The sequence below is a fragment of the Anas acuta genome, chromosome 12 (assembly GCF_963932015.1).
Source record: "Anas acuta chromosome 12, bAnaAcu1.1, whole genome shotgun sequence".
NCBI lineage: Eukaryota > Metazoa > Chordata > Aves > Anseriformes > Anatidae > Anas > Anas acuta.
This window is the reverse complement of record NC_088990.1, coordinates 3,790,857-3,809,129: the sequence shown is the minus strand read 5'-3', so window position 1 is coordinate 3,809,129 and position 18,273 is coordinate 3,790,857. Positions and strand designations below refer to the sequence as shown.

The following is an 18,273-nucleotide window of genomic DNA, read 5'->3' as shown; positions in this document are numbered from 1 at the left end:
GAAAGCATCTAAAATGTGTTTCATTGTCATTTCTTGACTTTAGCAAGATTCAGGTATGTTTCCAAAACTATGAAGGTGTTGGTAGATGCTGAACAAACTTCACACAAACAAAAGACACTCCTTGCCTGCAGACTCCCACTCTAAACTACTCTGCTCGTACAGATCAGGCATGCAACACAGCAGGCAAGCTATAGAAGCTTAAAGGCTGTGGGCTGTTCAGGAGGTTATTTGTAGCACTGTGTGCTACAAAAATTAATCAGACCCTACTCTGTGATGGTTTAAAAAAAAAAAAAAGGTTGGATAAGCATTCACTGCAATCTTGTCTAGCTTTATACTTTGAGTTGCTCTGTCTCCCAGGAGGCAGCCAAAAGGAAGAGAAAAAACCATCCTTAAACAATGCACGCAGGCAGCTCACATGGAATCTGGACTTACTGGTCACAGATTAAATGGACTCTGAGGTAATGAAAATCTGATCTGCTCAACAAAAGGAAATGAATATTACAGCTGGTTACTGTGGCTAACAATGCATCCTGATGCTTTTAGACATTTTCACCATGTTCACCAGATGGAGACTTTGGAAATGGGTGATTTGTGAAGGAAGAGGATATTGGTTTTTATATTTTAACTCCTTACCGTGACTGGCAGGGGTGTGTGTTACATTTCCTGACCTGGGGCTCAGGGCGATTCACTCGCTGGCAGTCACTGTCATTCACCAGTGTCATGGTCTTGTTAATAATTCGAGTACAGGACACAATTGTTTTCCGTTCGCCTGTAAGTAAAGTAAAAAAACTATGCTGAAAAACAGGAAACTAGTTGCTAAGAACAAGAATGTGTAAACTCATTAACTAGGTCTCCCTACTATCTTTACAAGATGCAATTTACACAACCCTACAAACACTGTAAGCAATCTTATTTCCACTTGTCTTACTTTTTTACTGTTCTGGTTTTGTGCTTTTCTTTTCTTCTTCAGAAAAGCTACAAATCTCTCCCCAGTAATTGTAAAATTGACTGCTTCACAAGAACAACACATTGGGCTTTCTCCTTCTAGCGCTTAATGGGAAAACAATCTTGAAAACAATTTGCTTTCATTTCTGGTTCCTCCTTCACATGTTACAGTGCCCTGTAATCACCCAGGACAGATGCTCCAGCTATGTAAACTGGAGACACAACCACCCGCCCCTCGGTGACTGATAATGACAGGACAGCTGCCTCTTGCTGCTCCCAGTACAGGAGGAGTCAGGTTGAAAAGCAGTAACGAGGCTTCAAGAGTGATAAACTGGGTTTGTCTGTATTACACAAAGTGGTGAAATTTAGTCACCAAAGTAAAATATTTCTGATCTTCCTCTCCCTCCATTTACGCTGCTTAAAAAACCTTGCTAGTAAGAGACATCTCAGGAGTAGTCAGCTTTTCCCGAACAAACTAATTCTTGTGTATCAGATATTTCCTTGAGACAGCAGAACTGTGGCCCTCTGGAATCAGCTCTCCTCTGTGCCAGAAGGAAAGCGGTGTCCTGAGGCAGCATGACAGTAACCAGATGAGACAAAGAAAATGCCATTCCTGCACCATATGACTTCGCCTTGCTGCTAATTGTTTTGTTTTCTCAGCTCCTCTTCTTGTAACCCTCAGCTCGCAACAGACTGACTCTGTTCATGATTTACAGCAGATAATTCAAAATAACTCAAATTCTGTTAATATAGGATTTGTACTAGCCTGTATGGAAGTTATTGATGGCTAAATTGATTGATGCAGTTCAGGATCAAACCGCACAAAGGGAAGAGGCCCTTCCCAGGTTGGATAAGTAGTAAAAGCATCTGACAACCAAAGCATATGAGATCAATTGCCATTCAAGCTACTACTGATGGAAGTCCTGTTGCCAGGTACTGATAGAATTCAGGTATGTGGCAGGCTTGTTACACAGTTCAGAAAAGCCACAAATTTACTACTCTTTCAGGCGAGGCCTTAATGGCTCTAATAAATTGTTTTAAAAGGTGAATAAAAGTGTCCATTTTAAGATAACGTTTTTTTACAGAAAAAAAATCCATGATTTCAGTATACTGAGGGCAGTGAACCTTCAAACAAGGAGATGAGCACTCTTTTCCTGTGTTATAAAATATGATAAATAACCAGGTAAACTTGTGAAGAAAAACTGGCCAGAAGGCATGGAAATGATCCACGTTCCTCAAGGAAAACCCTACTTCTTCCAGCACTGGAAATTCAGCCGACAGTGGCTGACAAACCGGCCTCTGGCTTCAAAGGTATCAAATCCCCCCGAGGGTTTCAACAAATCTGTTTCAGGGATCATCTGAAAAGTGTGATTTGCAATGTGCTAATGTACTCCCAGAAAGTCCACCCCACATTAAGAGGGTCTGATGCAATCCTCCAGGAGTTGTCACAGCAGCACTGCTCCCATTTCATCCCCGGGGAAGGAAATGTCTTTCAGCGAACATGTCTGAACACCTGTGGAAACTCTACTCCAAGAATGTGACGGAGGTTTGAGATATGAGGCTGCACGCAGCGCCTTGAGCCATCCGCAGAGCACTAAGCCAGGTGCAGTCCCAGCCTAGAGTAACAAGCCGACAAAGCAGTGTCCCTGCCAAAACGCTGGGTGAAAATTAACTGTGGGGATGCAGACGATAGCTGGGAGAGCTGGTGAGAACGAGCTCTCGTCTGAGTTCATTATGGCAACATACATCACCAGGGCCAGCTTCCTTCATGTTCTGGCGACACCGCCTTCTGCAGGCACCTCTAACGGCTGGTGTCTGCAGGCGCTGGACAAGTCCCACCAAGCTTCCAAAAGGCCTCACCTCCTCCACACTGCACGCTGCACCCTTCCCATCCGCTGTGCGTCCAGATGTACAAAGAATCCTGTTGCTTTTCTGGCTCGCTTCTGTTTTCAGCAGTATAGTTTACAGGAATGGTGTATTCATAATGAATTCCATAATTCTGGTCATGAAATAACAGCACCTGGTTGAGCAGGAAAAGAAAGACTGTTAAGACATACTGTGAACTGGGAAAGCTAACAGAATGCAGAGACAGTAATTCTAGAAATGCTGTTTCAGGTCCATATTTCCAAAATATAAGTAGTTCATGACAGGCAACCAAATCTTTATCTAGGAACCTGAAATTACAGTAGTGTTGGCAATCCAGGGCCTCTGTGAGAGCACTAACAGCTCATGATTTGTGAGTATTTGAAATAATCAAGGAGATATCTAAGCCTGGAATCTGGTACATGACTATTACTGTTGTGTAAGTCTCAAATGTGATCAGCAAGCCAGTATCTAAAGAGAAATAGTAACACAACAGGAAGCATTAAATCACCAGTTTTCAAATAACTATTTTAATGAGTGTCTACAGTTAAAAATAACATCCCACATCATACCTGTCCTACTTTTGTTTTCCAGAAAGCAGGGTGTTTCCAAGTCTCATACACAGACCCAGGCTTCTGGATGGGGAACTTAGTAGAGAATGGGGAAATCTACAGATCATGGTCCTGGGCAGCCTGCTCTATGCTACCCTGATTGAGAAGGGCAGATGAACAAAATAATCTCCAGATATCTCTCAGCTTTCAACTGTTCTGACTTTGATTCTGTGAGCTGCAGCATTTACTGTTGCATTTGAGTTGAGCTGCAGCAGTCCAGTTTGAAGGCAGAAGAATTTATTAATGCATCTGAAGGCACAACGTGACCCTTCTCAAAGCAAAACAAAGCAATGAAAGCAAAAAAATCACATGCTTCCTGGAAAATGTGGCACTCAAAATGAGGGTGGCTATTCCTGCTGAAAGCTGTAGGAGCAGGACTTTGTCATCTCAGAAGCCTGAGGATGGCAAGGTGCAGCTGTATCATCCAGCTGCTGGCAGCATGTGTATTTTCATAGCCCTGCACATTGCTGGAAGGAGGTGAAACCTGCTTTCGACAGCAAACTGATTGCTTCCCATGGAGTTACATGTGACGTCTTTAGTGTTATTATTCTGGAATTTACTGACCACTAAAAAACGCTGAGGAACAGAGAAAAATGCTTAACTGTTCACCACAGGCAAATGACAGTTCTGGTCCTGTTCTCATTTACATGTCGGGCTTCATTTGGCTCTCAATTCCACTGGCTTAAGCCAGAAGTGACTAGAAGACACCCAATACAGTATCAGGCCCATGGATTATCACTCTAATACAAAAATCAAAGAATTACTACTGTAATGCTGATGCAGTGGTGTTATACTTATTATCCCATAATCTCAGTAGCATTAGACTGGTAAATTCTGCTGGCTCTTGGCACCTACTGGAACAGGAGCAGCACCCTAGCTAAGATATTTTAAGTACGGGCTGTCAAAATGAAGCAAGCAGCTGCCCAATCAAAAAAAAAAGCAAACTTACAAATGCTATTTTATCTCAACAATCATTGCTTCCCATTAAGATTGGCAGAAATCACTCCTACTTTACCAATAATTTCACTAAAGCTGTCGTATGCTCGTTTAACCAAATCCCCCACCATATGTGCTAAAATAAAGTGTCCAGCTTGTAGCCACCGACATCCTGGAGGTCTGAGAACACTGTGGGGCAACACAAATTCAGCACCTGGGAGTTGCTCTACACGGCGCAGATTTCAAGCAGAAAAACATCTTTCAGAAGATGTTGGAAACAAAGGTATGATTTTGCTTCAGCTACAGAGGGAGCCTTCCTACCAGAACTGAATGCCAAAGTTGCAACTAGTTAGCCATCATTACAAAGATGGATCTATATACTTTTCTTCACAATTAGAAATACCAGGCATTCAGCAGCAGAGCTCAAGTACTGCTCTGGCAGTTTAAGTGCACGGGATACAGGCAGCTTGTTCTACAGAATCGATCAATCAGTCTTGTCTAAAGCATCTTTATGCTTTGGGAGTGTCTGGTTGTCCTCTGTTGCCAAAAGGAGGTCTAGCACAGGCCTAGTTACACAAACATTAATTTCTCCAAGAAATATACTTACAGCAACGCACTTGGAGAAATGCCTCAAGTATTAAAAACCAGCCCCTAAAAAGAAATCCTTATTATCTCAATATGGGAGCAAGACTAGTGAATCTAAAGGCCCATATGAAACCAATTTCATGCAATTTCGTAGCCACATATAATTGGTGTGTGTGTGTATGTGTGTATAATTGGTTTCAAATGCAGGTCACAATGGATTGACTGAAGCTTCTGGCTCTTTGTCAGTCCAGTGTATTCCACCACTGTTTGAACAACAGTTTTCTATTTAGGGGTAACTGGTAACCATCCTGCCATTCTTGCGCTGAAAGAATGAAACCCACTACCCTTTATCAAGGAAAAGATTAATATCTGATCTGGAGAAAAGACTTCACGCGTGCTTTGTTTATGACTGGCAATGATTTTCAGCCACGTGTTTTTTTTTTAATGGACTGGTAACTTTTACTTTCCTCTTTTTTAATCATTTCAGGAAGATTTTGCTCTTATCTGCTGAAAAAGTCTGTACCTGAATCTGATACTCATGGGGAACCTTGTAATCACTATGTTATTTACTTGTTATTAACTGTATTTCCTGTGTTATTTTATTTTCTTAATTTTTCTTTTTATTTTCTTACTTCTTAGTGAAGGAGAAACAGCATTTCTTTAAAATCAGAGTTCTACTGATGCTGAAGTTTGCAAAATGCTGGTACCAGATTTTACTGCAATAAGTCTCAACCCAGCAATGCTCTGGGAAGTTCCTAGAGCTGGCAAAGGAATCCTGCACAGCATCTTCACAAAGTTAGGAAGATCTTGCAAGTACAAGATATTTTGTCAATGTCCTGGTGTCAGAAGGGAAGATTTGCATTAAGGCGAAACTCAAGGAGATGTTGATTTTTCTTGATGATGAGCATAGCTCCTTTATACAGGGCAGACCCTGCATTACGTGGTCAGGAGAAGGCCGATGTGCCTAAACCCAACTCACTGACTGTTTCAGATGTAAACTGAATCCAGCATTACCCTGGTCTGTATATGAGCCTGGTACACTCACGCATCTGCCTGATAAGAAAAAAACCACCTCATCTTCCCTGTATTTTGACACAGGAAAGGCACTAACAAAGTGGATTTTGTTTTGTTTTGTTTTTTGTTTGTTTTGTGAGTGTGAAAAGTTCAAGCAACTTCTGAGCTTTTCAGACTCAGCTGTCAGATGTTTTACAGTGAATGTCAATGAGAAAAAAAATAAGATGAAGAAAGGGAGAGATTTCTGATACTTAGCAGTGCTTTAAGTTAGTCTTCATTGAACAAACACAACAAAAAGTCACAAGGAAAAGAAACTGCACGCAGAAAAATGTAATTGAATAAAAAAGTCATAGTAAACAATGCAAATGTTAAAATACTCTATCTTTGTATGCAAAACTCTCTATAGAAATCTTGAAGCTTTACACAAAGTTTCAACTAGTTAACACATTTGTGAGACAGCCATTAATAGAGTTATCTTATAGGTAGAAACATTCAGGTTACCACTGACATCAAGGGACTAGCCCATGAATCACCCCATCACCCAAATTAACAGAAGGACTATGCTGAACATTAGCAAGACCTTCAAGAACAGCTTAAAACACATAAAACTTAAAAAAAAAAGAAAACAAGGAACATTTCTGTATGCAATGAAGCCACTACAGAGAGTCAAATTCATATGTATCATCTCTACATGCAAAATGTTCATTTTTTTCTATAGGAGCAACAATGTTTTTAAATAAAGAGTATGTTTTGGCATAAGCTAAGAAGGAATTTTGGCAAAATTTCTATTCATGTATGTGAGCAGGTATGTCCATGAAGGAAAGAAGGCTCCTGGAAACCTATGGACTCTAGCACGAACCTGTCACATTATCTAAGGCACATTACAGGAATGTCCTGTAATGGAAATGGTTTTACTGGGACACTGCATGTTCCCCAAGTTATTTTTAAGTAGTGAGGTGGTTATCTCCAGCCCTTCCAATGCTGCAAAAGAATTCAAGGAGAAGCAACACTGCATACCTGTAAGAAACTCTAGTGAGGAAGCAATCAAAATTTAACTTTCATCTAGAATATAAACCCTTTAGGTTGCATCACTTAAGAAACACAAACAAAGGATATAAAGTTACCATCAAGTGCAGTGGTATTTTAGTTGGTCCTTTGGCAGAGATTTTCTCCCACAGACCCCTTCGCACGTACCGGACAGTAGTGCCTGCGATCTGAAACTCACCAGGAAGCTCAATTTTCCAGTCGCTGTTAATGGATCTCTTACTGGAATCTTTTAAAGCTGGAAAGAATCAAATATCGTGGAATGAAATGAAAGTAAATATGTAATTACAAATAGGCTACTGACTACACTGACTGAAGACTGAGCTTCTTTCTCAGCCCACTTGAAGTGCAAGATGCAGCAGGCTTGTAACAGACACGAGTTTAGAAGATAAATTAAGTATAATTTTATCTGACTTATCTAGAGGTTACTAACTTGTGCATATTCTGTATTTCAGTTGCTGAAGGAATTTCTAATTACATTAACATTACCATTAAGTAAAAATAATATCATATAAACTGGTATTGCTAAGGTTTTACTACCTAAAATTATTAGGTTCCACTTTTCAAAGAAGCAAAGTTCTCCGGGTTCAAAACTTTGAACGTTCTCTGTGTCATTCCTCTGCCAGAGAATTTAAAGGGAGGGGGAAAAAAAGCGTGCAGCAGCAGTTTACAAATGAAAAGGAAGGAAAGGTAACTACCCACTGTCCTTGGAAAAAAAGGACTACTAATTCAGGACTAAATGGTAGAACTCTTCCAGAGTTTGATCTATTTCAGGAGCATGCCTGAAGAACACGTGGATTTATGGCATGTTGTTGAATTCTGTTCCATACATACAGTTCTTCGCAAAGGAAAGTTTGTGCAAATAAAATGCTTTTCTTTGATTTTCAGTGAAGAAAGATTTGATCTGTGTTTAAGGTAAGACTAAAATACTACAGCGTTATGCTGACAAGCAAGAACCACGAAGCAGTGACTGACAAGGAGAAGTGCGAACCCTATTAGCCCATTTTGCTTATCCAAGCTAAGTGGAATACAGATTGGGAACAGAAAGCATAATTAGAAAACAATTAGTTAGAGCCATAATTCTTCCTGGAATAGCCCAATTATTATTAGTCAAAGGTTTACGGAGTAAACTTACACAGGTTTTTGTAAAAGGAACATGTCTGGTATATCAAAAATTACCACAAATCACTTTTAGGATTCTTCTCAAATCTAACTATTTAGATGTTAATCTTAGAAAAACGGATGGTACCGTAAACATGGACACATACACCAAATTGGTAGACATGATATAAGGATCTAATACCACAGAGTAGCTGCTAGAGGACAACCTGAAGCGAATTCTGGTAAAACAATTACACAGACACTGTTACACTCTTAAAGCCATTAAAACCAGTACCTGGGGCAAACAGGATGAGAGCACCAGTGGCTGTAAACAGAAGCCTGGTTTGCAAGGCAAGATCTGTCTATTTTTATGTAAAGTGTCTATATGACTGAAGTCTGGCAGCAGCTGAGTTTGATGATTCCCATTCAGACAGTACATAACGAAACCTATTCAAATATTCAAGCATTAGCAAAAAACTCATAGATCATTTCTCTCTAAACTCTCCTTCCAAATGGAGCAAGACAACTCTGCTTTTTTTTTTTTTTTTTTTTTTTTACTTTCCAAGCAGAATGAATTTCTGAAATTACATTTTCCTAAACTTGCCTTGAGAAAAAAAAAATCCATGAAATCTTTCTGTTGATACACTTATTTTTAAGTGCATATCTTTAAGTGCAAAATCTAACTTCTGCTGAGTTTGTGTGTCCTCCATAATGCAAACATTGAACAGTTACAAAGGCAAGTCAAGTTACAAGGCAGACTGGTCAGTGAACTTGGCAGATCAGTGTAATAACCCTTTTGCTCAAGCCCGGAAGGCAGAATATTCCAACCTGCAGCAACTGCCTAAAAGCGTAATTTAATGCGCCCCTTAGGTTGCTCTCAATTACTCCAGAGACTTCTTTTTTTTTCAGTTAAAAAGCTGGAGAGTCATTACAAAGCTCCAGCATCAGAAATAAACCAAGCTGATAGTCAGGATATTGCCTGATGCCTTCTTTGCTCTCAAAACAGAACGCAGAAACAAGTGATATACTGTCTGTGCCTGCGTGTGATGGAAAGCAGGACACAAAGAAAAAATATCAGCAGGCAACGCAGAGCCTGACACAGGCACTTTGCTTTCAGAGTTCGTGAGCTGGAGCCGCATGCATCATGTCAGCTGCTGCAAGACCACATCCGTCCCGTCTGATGCACATCCTCTGTGCATCAGTAAGGGCAAAAAGAAAGCCATATTACAGAAGGAATCCCTGTAATATGATTATTGACAGGGAAAGATACTTGGAGAATTGCGTCCTTTCTTCCAGGAGAACTTACTGCATCAGCAACACTGCTATTCTTCAAATACTGAAAAGCAACTCTAAGGGCACCTGATTTCTGTGACTTAGTGCAAGGTCATCTCAGGATTTCTGTGTTTTCTACAGTACGATGGAAACACAGTTATTCAGACGTCTGGGTGATGCATTGAGGGAAGAGAAAATTGGCAGACCCTGTTTTAAGAGAGTGAAAGTCCCAGGCCCCGCTGTGGAGATCCACGTACTATGGTCGAGTCTGCCGTGACAGACAGCAGAGGCTGTTTTGCAGTTACTGGGCTCCCTTAGTTCAAGGTTAACTGTGTCTCTTGGCTAAGCCTTTAACACGATGTTTTCTCAACCTCCAGCATTTCAAGCCTATTCTCTTCCAGTAAAAAATATAACCCTGGCTTGCACTTCACTCAGTGTGTTGCAAGAAGGTAAGAGGAGATGATTTAAAGCCTTTTCAAGTCAATAGGAAAAGCTCCCATTGTCATCCCTTTGGATCAAGTCCCCAAAGCCAGCAAATCCTTCCAGCTGTGTGAAGGCTACACGTAATTCCCTAAAATGCTTAGGAGAGCAGGAGCTGGACTTGTCAACTGCACAACACACCTGACTTTTCTGTTTGGTCTGATTTCCTAGGAGGATTGTTTATTGTAATACTGGACTAATCTACATGGACCTTCTTTTTATTCTGGCTGGCCTTGTCTACGACCATTTAAACAGCTACCACAGTGAAGGCCCCCTCAAGATCTGAAGGGTCAGCTCACCCCTTCCTCAAATGACATTTCAGAGGATGGAAATCCCTGTTAGTTTTCCCTTTAGGGGATTTCCTGAACAAGCTTTTATTTGGCTCAATAGGAGAAGTTGAGCCTCCATATCCTAAAGAGGTTACTAAAGGCGACAGACAACTCCTGAAGTGATTTCAGAGCAGGGCACCATCTCACCTTCTTTCTGCCACTCCACGTACAGGGGACAAACATGTTCCGAGGCACCTCAACGCCATCATTTATGCTGTTTAAATAATCCCTGTCATACTTTATGGCCAGGTCAACCTGCATTCTCCTGAACAATGCCTAGGATGGGTCAGGCCATTGCAGGGTCCCTTCCCAACAAGCAGCACCAAGGCAGCCTTCTGCCTAGGTGCTGACAACTGGCCTCAGTGCCCAGCTATGTTTTGGGGCTCATTTAATTTAAAGACCGAAAATTTTACGAAGTGCCCTGTGCAAACTTCAGACAATTCCGAAGCAGGATTGTTTTCCTCTGCCAAAGCTGAGTGGCTTCCACGCTGCTCAAAGGCTTGAGGCCACAACCATGACTAATCAAAGCTGGGGATGAGATAAAACTATCTCCACAGCAGCACAGCTGACTAGCAAAAATCTCACGGCCCATGCTCACAAGAGCGTTTGAGAGTTTGAATGACTAAAACTATGCTTTGGATCCAACTCATCATCAAAGGACGACGGCTTGCTGGTAAAAAACAAAATGTTTAATCTTTGTGGATCTCTCTTCTGGGAAAGGTTTGATTTTGATTGCTGCAGGCACTGTTCCCTAAGTAACAGAGCAGGAGAGTCTGGAAACAGCCCCAAAGGGCTCACTAAGGATTGCAGGAGTTCCACTGGAGATTCAGCAGAGGATCTGAGCCAAAGCGCTTTCACCACAGCTTCTCTTCACTCGGTGCAAGTGCCCCAAGCTGGCTGCAGCTCTCCTGGGTCCCTACGCCTCAACCAGGGCAGCAAAGCACAGCTCTCTCCCTTCTCCCCATGGTGGGAGCATTTAGGCAGTAGCAAGCATCCACACTCTTACATCTCTGAGCTGATTCCTGGCTCGAAGCTGTACAGTAGAAGAACATTAAGGAAAAGGAACCCTAGCAACAACCCATAACTCCTTTTCTTGTTGGCTCAAAGACAGGAACTGACCAATCTGTTTCTAAACCTGGCACCTTGTCAGATCTTTATTTCCACCTTGGGTCCCTCCAGCTTGCTTCCCAGCCTGTGGACACAAACTGCCGAGGCATTTCCTGTTCAAGGTGGTTTTTAAGCATTGCAGCCAGCCAAGCCAGCCAGCGTGGGTTGCCTGTAGGTGGAGGGAAATTCTTCAGGCACTGCTCCCAGCACATGGAATAATGATTCCAAATTATGCTGGGCTCAAATCCAAAACACTGTACCTGGTTCTGAGTGGAAATAGGACCTGATTGGGCTCAGCTTTGATGGTGTAACTGAAAAAGAAAATCCTTTCACACTCGGATCTGGATTTACAATGCATTACGAGGCCTAACGGAGTGACCAGAATTTAGTCTCCTTGGTCATCTTTTTGTCCTGTTGGAACACTCCTGCTGCTACTTAATAACTGAGGTTAGCAAGACACTGGGCATCTTTTCCTTATGCCCAGTGCTCCTGGAAAGAACTTTTTAATCTAAAATCTGTAGAATTTTTATCTGTCTTCATGGGACACATACAAGGGCCAAGTCCTGCTCTTAAATGTCCGTAAATTCCAATGTTCACCACCTATTGGAGAAATACCTGCTTAAGTCAAGGTTAACTGGTCACAACAAAGGGCTAGCTCCACATAGGAATCTCGCTGTTGCAGCTATCTGCCAAAGCCCAAACCCCTGACAAATAACCTGTGTAAATCCCACCAAGACAAACAAAAAGGTTGGCTCCCAGCAGACAGAGTATTTGCAAAGCCCAAGGAAACACTGGCTCTCATTGTTCCACCAGTTCTTTGCTATGTCAAACATCTTACGTGTAGGCGTAATCCTCTCCCAGCAAGCTGGCTGCAGCACTAGCAGAAATAGTACCAGCAGGGACACATGCTTCTTACCAAGAAGTGGTACAAATGGCAACGTTTTTGCCAAGGATCCCAGCCCGAGCTTTGCTACTGCCTCCATGCATAGCCATGAACACGTTTTGACACCTCAGCTTCCCCTTCTGCACAATGGGAGGGCAGCAAGCTTTGTGATCCTCTCAGAGTTTCTACCACAGGCCTGATATATCCCTGGACGCAATCCCATCTTCCAGTGCTTTTCTACCCTGAAACCTCACAGTGTCTCCACTCTGAGAAGCTCACTTTGAGAGAACCAGAACATACACAAGTGAAAACAGTACCTAATACTTTCCAGGCTAAGCATCAGCTGGAACATGTATCTGTTCCGACCACTGCTATGAGAACATCAGGCTATGGAAGGGCTGAAACACTGATAGATCCCGCACCTCAGAATGCAGAATCAGGTCTTGAGAACAGCACCAAGTGAAAACCTGCTGCTGCAGGCAATGGGGCAGGCAACATCATGGTTAGATCCTTAAGGGACATCAGTTCCCCTGTGCTGCCTTTGTTCCAGTCTGAGCTTGGAGCCTTTCTGTTGGTATCTCTGCCAATCCTTCCTTTAAATGCACGGCTCTCTTTTCCACTCCCTCCCTAAGTGCGGGCAGCTATGTTCAACCCAGTGCCAAATGCTGTTCAGAAATCCTTCTGTCTACATAAACGTGTTGTTTGGTCCTTTCCAGTTGCACAAGGGCCTTGTAAGTGTCATGTACTATCACGTCAAGCAAGTATCATGAAATCAAGCCACAAAAGTAGAGAGATCGAAACAATAACAAAATCAAAGCCACTTTGTGAAAACAACAAACCCATCACTTACAAGGCATTTAGAGAAGCATCATTTTAACAGAGAACAGAGCTGAGTTTTGAAGGAAAATATTTTTTGTTCTGTCTTTTTACCCAGAAAACTGTGAGCAGGTTTGTCCTCAACCACTCTGATCCGTCGGGCACCTGCAGGGATCACAGCTGCTTCGATGTAACCTGTGGCAACAGAAGGGCAGATGGATGAGAACAACCCACGGGCAGCCAGAGGCATCAATCATTCAGTATCTCACCATGAAAAAATCAACTCCTGCCCAGATATCTGTGATGTGAAATCCAGTTTCTGATAGATACTCCTGTCATCTCCTCTTAAAAAGATCCCTGCTCCTGGCTGCGATCGCTGTCTGAAAGGACTCACCTCCACAGAACATTTGGATGATGCCTAAGCAGAACAGGAGGAATTAGTGGGACATGTGGGAAAAATAACTTTGTTTTCACTTGCACATTAGCTTTATATAAATGTTCTGGAGGATATAATAGTTAACAGCCTCTTTGCATTGGGCTGCTAAACCGAATTCCACAGCTCAGATTTAATGTAACAACAGAGCTGAAACTTTGTCAGAGACTGACCATCTCCCAAGTGCTGCCAGCAGAAACAAGACGTGCCAAATGAGACCATCCGAGCATCTGACAAGGTAGGGAAGTTTTTACAGCACCCCATCAGATTTTTATGGAATTCTCTTGGTCTTTATTTTTCTGAAACTCTGTTGGCCTCTTCATGCTTCCTTCGACAACCAGCAATATGATGTAATTACCCTACTATTCACTAACAGAATAACAGTAAGAATAATAAGGAGCTACAAGGAAACGTAGCGTGTTTTCCCCCACCACAGAGCCATGTGGAGTTACGTACTTGTTCCATGGGGTGAAACTGCTGCCTTTAAACTAAAAAGCTGAGGAGCATTAGGGCCCGTTTCAAAGGCCTGGGAGTCAGGGAAAGTTTTTCCACTGGCTTCATTGGACTCTGAATCAGCCCCCTGTAAATGACACTAATCTCATCACAACCATGATTTGATTCTTTCTAATTGGCCACCCAGTTTACTTTGCAGTGTGTTACTTGGCACATCTTATGGATTATTGCTCTCCTGTTTCTTTTACATGTTAAGTAGCTTATTCTGTATGTTCCCTCATTCCCCTTCTCTCCCCTCCTTTTTGTCTTCATAAAGGGCCGTGTGAAGCTCTTCTGTGTCAGCTCTGCCTTTATGGAAATCAAGGGCAAGCTACAGCAAGAGCTTGGAGAACTGCTAGAGCAAGGAGCAGAGGCTCCTCTAGCATTCAGCAAGATTTGGGGAACTATTTCAGGGACAAGCGCAGCTGAATGGCCACGCTTCTGCTACACTGATAAGAAAAGCCTTAAAGAAGGATGCTGACAACCCAATGCATCTCAGGACTAAGTGACTCTCTTGCCACCATGACATGGAGTGAGTCAGACAGGAATTCTGGGTTTCAGGCTGTCTGAACAAGCAGTGTCCAGCCTCTTTGGTGTCATATCAATGAGGCCTGATTGCTTGGGTTTTATGAGGGTCACTGGGTGGACAGCTGATTTGGGCTAGACACAGTCCCTCTTTCCCTGATCACTGCATCTGAATCACACTTACTGTTTGACCTTTCAGTTCAGTTCAGTTCTTTCTGCATGTTTTCTTCCTTACTTCTCTCTTACTCGGTGTATCTCAGAAATAGTCACTTAGCCTTGCAGGTAAAACAGAAAGAGGGACAGCAGAACCACAAACCATGTCTGGGTACTCTTAAATGCAATACAAAATTCTGTTATAAAATCAAATCAAACAGATGTTGGATTTCACTCTAGACGCTGCCAGGAGTTGTCTTTTTCATCAGCTGAGATACCAAATGACAGTAAATACAGAGTGTTCCAGAAATCAAACAACCTCACCGCACCCCATGCACCTGCATACAACCCCGACCAACAGCTGCCACCAGCCATGAGCACACGGCAAAGGTGTGATTAACGCCAGCCCGTCCCAGGGAAACCAGCCCTGTTACACACCTCAACACCCTGTTAGGAAGCCACTTTGGAACATGCCCAAGGTTCAGGTAATTTAACATACCTATTCGAGTACTATTCCTTAAAATTAAAATTGTTTGCCAGATATGAATGCCCAGAACTAACTCATGCAAGGGTTGAATGCAAAGTTGGGCTGAATTTAGTGGCAAGCCAGTCACTGGCTTCACTGAGCTTTGGATCTGTCCCCTGACCGAGAGCAGCCGGGAGCGTCACAGTGCTTTGGAGCTGGGTGAGCTGGGGAGCCATGCCTGAGGTCCAGCTAGTGCCATAAATACACTCTCATTTCATCACTGTGTCATGAGAGGAACACCACGTGGAAAAGCTGACTTTTCTGCTCCTTTTTACAATGGTAAATAGTGGAGTGCAAGCTATTAATACGGTATTAGTTGTGGAGACTGTTTGGTTTGGTCTTATACCAGATTTTTCTCCTCATGTAATTTCTAATCCTGATTGATGGCTTTGGGGGGCTGTATTCACAGCTCCTGAGTAAGAAGAAACACACCAAGCTAACTCACCGAGATCATGCAGCACAAACCCAACTGCTGGCCTTTACTGCTTCTTCAGTGAGCTGTGAACCACTCTGCAGTTGTACGGACCTGACCTGTCCTTTCAGAGAGGAAGCAGAGATCTTGGGCATGTACCAAAAGCAGCATCTTTACACCCTTGGTCATTATCTCTAGCAATATTGTGCGAGTTAGTGATCAAATCCTACTGCAAACATACTGTACACCATCCATGCAAATTTGCCACAGGTACAAACTCGGACAGCTACCACCGCTCCAGTCTGGTCCTTAGTGCTAATGCGATGCTGCTGGTCCCAAAATAATCCTGATCTTTGAGATAACTGCACCAGAAAACATCTTCACTGTTTTCGAGGCACTTTTTATTAAGCGAACTGTCACTGCAGATTGCCAGAAAGATTACCAAGTGTCAGCTAGTAAGACCAAAAAAAGTCTCAAGAGTTGGCCCGGCGTCAAGGAGTCTCAAAGATCTGTTAGGTCTTAGGATAATTGTCTGCAATGCAGGGGTCTGCAAGGTTGGGCTTCAAGTTCTGCTTTAAATGAGGCATTGGTTAAAGACTGATGAGATTTGGCAACTATCAGGCAGTATTTCAAGTAATTTCACCCATAAATCAGCCTGTTAAGATGAAGCTTTGAAAGTACAACAGGAGAGCTTCATTATTTGATAATTTATAGTGCTGTATGCAGTATGCTCCACCTTGGGAACAGTTACTTTGGCATGCACCAATCTTTCTGGACAATCTGCATTACATCAGTGTCTCAGGAATGTAAGACCATGATTGAAGCAAATCCTAGATACAAATTATATGGTGTAACTCGTATTAGGAGAGACACCAGAACAAAGATGCGGCTTTGTCATCAAGGAGATGAATATGTGAACAGTGGCTACTGTATCTTCATTTAAATGCTGGAGAGATTTGCAAGAGGAAAGCATTTCACACAGGGAAATCCACTGTTAGCTGTTGTTACTCTCAGAATGAAGAGAAAGTTTAGTATGAACTTCACAACGTCACTGATGCACGGCAAAACCACTTTCCCAGCTCACATCCCAGTGAAAGACAGACTCCAAGGTAAAGGGGAAATTATCCCATGGCTGAAAGCACCGATCTGTAGGCACTGTGCCTTCGTGTCCCATCCCTGTACACACATGACAATAAATGTGAGATGTCAGCAGTGCTCACCCCGTTATCAGGCTTCCCCATCAGAACAAAGATCTCAGGGTGGAAGCCAAGGAAACCAGGCTGCCCTGTCCACCTAGGCGTATCAGTTCCCATGACCCTTCCCATCCTGCACCTTTTACCGAGTGATGGTTTCTGCAGTGGAGTGCAAAAACATCCAGCAGTAAGTACATAACCATCTTTGGAGCAGCTGTGCTGATTCTCTCTTGCTATTATCCTGAGAGTAATTCCCTCATCAGCACCTGTCCGCTTCCAGCCATGGGATAGCTCATTTGGAAGAAAATCCTATCACCGGAGAGCCATGGATAGATTTCAAAGCCTCCTACTATTACTGCAAAGTTGGTTGTGAGTATCTCTCTTATATGTTCTGCTTAAACCCTTGTAAGACACCCCAGGAGTTATCCCTGGGGCACTATTTTGTCATCATTTAGATGTACGCCCTACTGACAAGAAATGAGTTTCTTGCATTGTGTAAAGATGCTCCTAGCCAGCACTACAGCACCACTGTCCAAATTTCCTTTATTTGTTTTAAATATGTGCTGGAAAAATAAAGTATGAAATAAAAGGCCTGTGTTTTCATCATCTTACAAACAGAAATTGCTAGCAAAGATGCACTAGTCATCTCCCAAAACAACAGTCAGAACTGGCACATATCACCATATTGTGCTCTGCAATTAAAAAACTCCAAATAACTAGGGTTCTTTTGGATCCCAAGCAAAGAGCTGCAATGAAAAGGTTGATATGGGTGAGAAAAATCAACAGTGACAGATGCAAAGGAAAATGGCTCATTCTTGATGCAGGTCTGAGCACTACAGGCCCAGACTTGGAGTCTGGACAGACACCCTAGTGAGTAATACAGATCAGCTACCCAACTGTCCTCTAGTTCTAGGTCCCTTGTACAGTGACAGGGAGGCTGAGATGGACTTCAGAACAAGCCCGTGTTTATTTTTATTTTTTAAATTGTTTCATAGCACTAGGTACAGGGCATGGTGCCAGTCAGAAGTAAAATCTCAGTCTAAACAGCGCATTCGGCCGGCCTACTGAGGACAGCCAGCTGCACAGAAGTGTATGTGACATTCAGCATCACAACAAGAAACAGGCCCAGTATTTTTTATTTGGTTAATGAAAATTTATCTCTCTTTCACTTCTTCTAAAAGGAAAGGATCTGTTCTTGGTATCTGTGAAAAAACAAACTAACTAGTAAAAGGTCTTGAAGTTTATCCATGGCTTTTGATACCCATCTCCCCATCTCATCCAACCAAAAGAAGACGAAGAACCAACACCAAAGGACATCACCAGCACCCACGAACACTGCAAACAGCATTCAAATATCTTACACGAGAAACACTTGGGAACAGCCTTTGCCTTTGTCATCACACATGTGGAAACCTTCTTACAATGACTATTGGTGACTAAGAAACAGAAAGGAGTTGGTATGGGTTTAGTTCCATAAATAGGGCTCCACAACACCATTTGCAGTCACAGGACATGGAGCCAACCCGCGGTCAGTGGAGTCCCACCTGTAGAGC

At 42.6% G+C, this 18,273-nt stretch overlaps 1 protein-coding gene across 3 annotated transcripts in view; it reads right to left on the bottom strand.

The window, feature by feature from the left end:
• The window catches only part of ADAMTS17 (ADAM metallopeptidase with thrombospondin type 1 motif 17), a 173,853-nt gene that overhangs the window by 39,518 nt on the left and 116,062 nt on the right, over positions 1 to 18,273 (bottom strand). For 2 of the 3 annotated variants that reach the window (XM_068695902.1, XM_068695904.1), the window contains exons 16-20: positions 18,082 to 18,156; positions 13,101 to 13,181; positions 7,079 to 7,236; positions 2,806 to 2,965; positions 634 to 769 (exon numbers count right to left, since the gene is read on the bottom strand). In XM_068695902.1, the coding sequence (XP_068552003.1) occupies positions 634 to 769; positions 2,806 to 2,965; positions 7,079 to 7,236; positions 13,101 to 13,181; positions 18,082 to 18,156 (610 nt within the window). The remainder of the gene's footprint in view (positions 1 to 633; positions 770 to 2,805; positions 2,966 to 7,078; positions 7,237 to 13,100; positions 13,182 to 18,081; positions 18,157 to 18,273) is intronic. The other variant, XM_068695903.1, reaches the window with a different exon arrangement.